At 46.3% G+C, this 5,767-nt stretch overlaps 1 protein-coding gene across 1 annotated transcript in view; it reads right to left on the bottom strand.

Annotated features, from left to right (window-relative positions):
- The window catches only part of DOCK1 (dedicator of cytokinesis 1), a 254,970-nt gene that overhangs the window by 216,429 nt on the left and 32,774 nt on the right, over positions 1-5,767 (bottom strand). The window contains exon 18 of the mRNA XM_014308424.2: positions 5,354-5,537. Coding sequence (XP_014163899.1) covers positions 5,354-5,537 — 184 coding nt within the window. The remainder of the gene's footprint in view (positions 1-5,353; positions 5,538-5,767) is intronic.

Genomic DNA, 5,767 nt, shown 5'->3' with positions numbered 1-5,767 from the left:
CTCTCCATCACCATATGCAGGACAAAGTTTTATTTCCTCACTTCAGCCCTTTTCCCTCTGGTATTTCTGGTACCCTCTGACGCTGCAGAAAGCTGGGACAATCCCTCTGCCCTGACAGAACTCTGAAAGGCTTGTCAGAAAAGCAGCCAGCTTTTGAAATATCAGCAGGAAAATCGGCCAAGGAAGCCTGGTCCCTGGGTTTTTCATTTGCTGTACACAACAGTTGCGTGTTTAGAAAAAAACGCCAAAATGAAATTAGTCAGCCACCAACACAGTTGAATCTACAGGGCAGTGACTCTCCCAGCATTAATGGCTCCAGCTTCTCTGCTCTCCCTGCATCAACTGGAAAGAAAATAAAGCACAAAATGAAGCACAAAGAGTTGCAAACTAACTGAGAGTGGGGGAAAGCTGGCTGATGAATATCTGCCAGTGCCCACGCTGCTGGGCTGCTCTCTGAGGGCACAGCCCAGATCATGCCAATGGTGCCATCCCCAAATCCTGCACCTGCCTGAAGCTGGTGTCACTTCAGCATGCCCTGATCAAGAAGGGAATGCAGGAGGCCATCTCTCTCCATCTGTCATTGCAAAGCTTCCTTCAGGGAAATCTCCTGGGGAGGAGCTCCCACTGGGGTTTCCCTGCAGAGCAGCAGCTCCCTGGCAAATACCAACCCTGGAACCCACAGAGCCCAAACCCCAGCCCTGCAACCCACAGAGCCCAAACCCAGCACTGCCCACGAACCCCAAAGCCCATACTCCTCCCTCCTTTGCCAAAGCAGCCTCAGGGGAAGGCTCTTCCCCATGTAAAGTCAGTTTTCAGCACAAAACAGAAGTCCCAGGAACTCCTGCTCAGGAGAAGCCTTCAACAACAAACTGAACATGATGATCTAAAAGTCTTCTCCAACTTCAATGATTTTATGGCTAATTTAGAGACTGACTACCTTCAGTGATTTTAGGGCTAATTTAGAGACTCACTACCTTCAGTTTAGCCCCTGGCCCACCTCCCCATGTAATTCATACTGCGTGAATTCTGCCCAAAATCACTCAAAGCAGGCACTTCCTCCCAACAAGTACCCCCTCACCTCTTTGCTATTCAGGCTTTCAAAGCAACCAACACAACATTTAGCAAGGCATGAATCTGCAGTTTATTGTGGAAATTATCTGCAGAGACTGAAAGCAGCTGCTATGCTTTTCTCAAAAACCTTTCATTTTAAGTAATAAATGAAATTACTTCTAGTGGAAAGCACTACAGTACTCCTTGGAAAGAGTCCCCTCTGAGCAGCACTCAAACCAAGCCTTCTCATCATCTCTTTGTGAGGAGAAATCAAGAGAGTTTTACTACATTAAAGCTTTAAAAGACTTGAATCCAAGTCCTCCATTCCTTTTAATACATCCTACAAGAAGTCTATAGCCTGAACCCAAAGTCTTAGAAACTCAGTATTAACAAAAAAAAAAAAAAAATTGCTTCTGGAAGCAAAGCAAAGATGCCTCCATGAGTTATCCAAAGTGTTTCATGGATGTATTTATATCAGCTTTCCACCCCTGAATTTGGCTGCAGTCTGACTTCTAACAAGGCATCAGCCTGACAGAAGAAATGATGTGAACAAAAGCCAGCCCACAGACGAGCTCTGAACAGCATCATGGATTGCCCCAAGAAAACAAACCCACGTGGACTGCAGCGTGATGGCAGAGCAAATGCTAAATGAATATACATTTGTGAGCACAAAATGTCAGTGCAGGCCAGCTGAAAGGGAAAAATAACTCACAGGCTATGGACAAATGGGCACTGGCTGGTAATGCAAGCATTAATTAACCCCAGCAAAGCAGCAGGCAGGCACTAATCCCACTCTCTGCACGGGGTTGTGTGGAAAATAATGCAGAAAAAGCATGTAAAACAGGATTTCAGCCTACAGGAAACAGGAATGATGGAGTAAGCCTAGGTCAAGTGAAATTTGAGGTTAGAAAACATCAGAGGAGAGAGAGAGAATGAGGGTGCCCAGAGCAGCTGTGGCTGCCCCTGGATCCCTGGAGTGCCCAAGGCCAGGCTGGAGCCATGTGCATCAGTGGAAGGTGTCCCTGCCATGGCAGGGGTGGCACTGGATGATCATTAAGGTCACTTCCAACCCAAACCAGTCTGGGATTCTGTGATTTCCCACTGCAAAAGGTTTAATCAAACACCCAGACTGCAAAGTCCCCAGCAGCAACTTGGCTTTATTAATGTGAATTATTATTCTGTGGATTGCACATGAAGATTGTTCTTTTGCAGGGTGTTTAACAAGTGGAAGGAACCACCCCAAGTTCCTGCTTTCCTTAACCTGGATCTATGCAAAAGCTTCCCCTACAGAAACACCTAAACTTTTCTCAAAGCCCAGCCACTGAATTCAGTTAGAGAATATTCCCCCTCTAACTAAATTCCCATCTATTCTTTGAAATTCTCTGCCTTCTTGACTGAAACATTTCATTTTCCAGTCTGTGTGATTTTTTATTTTAATTCTGTGCTTACATCTTCACTTTTATGCCACTATAGCACTTCAATTTGTCCTATGTGTGTGTTGGGATTTTTTTAATTATCAACTGTGCTAAGTCAAATTCCTCCCAAGTGCTCTCCAGAATCCTGGTCTCCCTGATTCCTCCAAGTCGTGACTCCAGTGAAGGAACAGCCACTATTATCCAAAGAATTGAGTCCTTCAGGCAGAAGAGACAATAGAAATTCTTGGAATAAGCTTTTGAGACGCCCTGGATGCTTCCAACAGCAAATCCATAGGGACAGCACAGCCAGCTCTGCCTCTTGATAACTAAATATTTTCCCAGCAAGCCATTAATGCAATTCCAGTTCTGTTCCCATCACCCTGATAATAAAAGGACACCCTGGAAGTCTGGGAAGAGGCTCCAGGAGCATTTCCTTCCACAGGCACTGAGGGTTTCTGCTCCTCCTCATTGTCTTATGTCGTCTTCTTCCTCAAAATTAATTGCAAAATCCAGGAAAAGGCCAGGGAATGTCCTGCTTTAATAAATTCTGCTCAAACCACTAAAAACTGGTCAAGTGTTAACCTGAGTAGATACCTCACACCATCACTCTCTCTCCAAGTCTCAGCAGTGACCAAGTTTGTTATTTTGAAGACTTTTCCAAGCTATGGACATTGATTACTGATGGAAAAGCAATATTAAAAACTCACAGCTCCTAGAGAACTGAAGGCAAGGGAGCGTTCAAAGTGCTCAGACACAAAAAAATCTCTGCACCATCAAACACCACAGAAAAAGCCAGATGACTTATTCACATACTTTCAGAATTACTAAAAATAAGTTTTAAAGCCGGTGCTAAGACAGTTATGGAGGGTAAAGAAAGATCTATTACAGGTAACCAAAAGGAGAAAAATATCCTTTTGCCCAACGTTTTTGTAAGTGAGGATAATACCGGATTTTAATTTACTTGTTAAGAAAGTTAAAGGAAGAATATTAACCAACCATTTTACAAAGCTTAAAATCAGCTTCAGAAATCACCATCTGAAAATCACTGCCAACTTTTAGATGAAAACTGATACTTGAGGGAGGAATTTAATGATGATTGTTTTGTTTTGTTTCTTTCCTGCTCAATGAGACATGGTGATCTTGCTTAATAATGTCACAGTACTTTGAAGAGAGAGAAAAGACTTTGGCAACTCCGAGGAAAAGTTTCCCAGACAGCATAATTAACAGCAGCATTAAATAAAGATCAGGCCTTCAAAGCAAACAATATGTAAATCAAGCACCAAACAATGCTCAGGCTTAATTTTAATAGCAGTTCTGTGAAAGCCACATCAATATATTGATCACTGGGAAATACTTTTAACTACTAACGAGCACTAGGGAAGGCGGAAGGGAAAAACAGCAGCAATTTTCCAACAAAAAGCAGTTTCATTCCAGATGTTGGATCCTGCTCTCCAAGCCCCAGCCCGTTTCATTCCAGATGTTGGATCCTGCTCTCCAAGCCCCAGTTTCATTCCAGATGTTGGATCCTGCTCTCCCAAGCCCCAGCCCCAGTTTCATTCCAGATGTTGGATCCTGCTCTCCAAGCCCCAGCCCAATTCCAGATGTTGGATCCTGCTCTCCAAGCCCCAGCCCCAGTTTCATTCCAGATGTTGGATCCTGCTCTCCAAGCCCCAGCCCAATTCCAGATGTTGGATTCTGCTCTCCAAGCCCCAGCCCCACTGTGCTGCTGCTGAAGATTTTTTTTTTTGAAGTATCCATGCTATGTCCCTCATATCTTCCCCTCCAAGTTGTGTCTTCCTCCTTGACTTTTCCCCCTGCTTTTGCAACATCTGTGACCTTAGTTTTGGCCTGGTTTTGGTCCTTTGCACTGCAGCTCATTTCCTCATTTTCTGTGCGCCCATCTTTGCTGGGAAATCCTCCCAGCACATCCCAGTGTTTTAGCTGAACACCCTGCCAGGCTCCAAGGCTGCCAGACTGCAGTGGATCTGATGCGCTCTGCATGTGAAACACCCGGCATGAGCTGGGAGAGCCACGGGAAAGCAGCACACAGTGAGCAGGGACATCCCCCCGGGCAGAGGGGACTCTGCATGTGGCAGTGTCCCTACCCAGCTCCCACAGCCCTTCCTGAGTCACAGCAGCTCCCTGCCATGACTCAGTCCCCATGGAATGACCCTCCCACACTCCCCACTCGCTGCTGGAGCAGCCAGGAGAACAAGGGATGGCTCCATGGCAACCGGCACGGAGTCACACACAGGGCACGGGCTGCAAATGGCAAAGGTTTCCTTTGGTGGCTGCCACCAGCCTCCCACGGCCTTGGGATGCACTCAGCCAGCTGACAAACAGGACAAATGAGGGACTGCAAGGTTGGAAAGGAACACACAGAGCCAAGGCCACTCCTGGGAAGGTGTGGGAACGTGAGGGTGACCTCCATCCTCCCCAACACCCCTTCTGCACACAGGAGAGAACACCAGAGCTGTCCCCAGCCCTGAGATACGGATATTGCACCTTGGAATAACAAACCAGCATGTTTGGAGCAGAGCTCTGGTATTACCTGCTCTTGAGAGCAAACTCATCCCCTCCCTCAGTGCTATTTTTCAGAGAAAAGTGAAATGCCACAGAGCCTGTTTCAGTGCATTTCAGCGGAAGGGCCTCAACTACATGGGAAACAATATCCCTGGTTCCACTTCACCTGGATTGTTCTGGCTTTTTCAGGGACATCAACTGCTCTGGAGCAAAACAGAGAAAAGCTTGGGATGGTTCACACACTCACCCACACAACCCAACCCAGCAAACAGCCACGTGGAACGGGGATGGAGAAGGCAGCAGAGCCAGCACACAGCTGTGTGTTGCTGTGAGGAGCAGCAGCTCCGGCAGCTCTGGGCACTCACCGTTCTGGGTAAGCTTTGTTGAACACACCAGGGTGGAAATCTGGAAGGAGTCCTTGCTGATGGTGCAGCTCCCAAGGTTCTGCATGCTCTTGCCTGTGGCTGAGTGTCCCTTCTCCTCCAGCTCAATCTTTGTGGATGGCAGACTCAGATAGGTCGAGGCATCCTCCAGCTTCTTGGCCTCTGCCTACAGGGATGTTTGAAACACAGCAGGGGGAAATGTGCTGTCAAAACCTTGGTAACAAGAAAATTTTAACCTTTTTACTGGATTTTCTAAGGTTTGGAGCTATCAAATGCATCTTTAACAACACTAATCTAGCACTAACCTGGCTACATTAAAGCCAAAATGGCTTAATTAAAAGGCTACAGAATTCATTTTTCCCAACACACAAAAAACTCAACAACAAATCCTGCTGA

The sequence above is a fragment of the Geospiza fortis genome, unplaced genomic scaffold, assembly GCF_000277835.1.
Source record: "Geospiza fortis unplaced genomic scaffold, GeoFor_1.0 scaffold452, whole genome shotgun sequence".
Taxonomy (NCBI): Eukaryota; Metazoa; Chordata; class Aves; order Passeriformes; family Thraupidae; genus Geospiza; species Geospiza fortis.
This window is presented reverse-complemented; position numbering and strand designations above follow the sequence as displayed.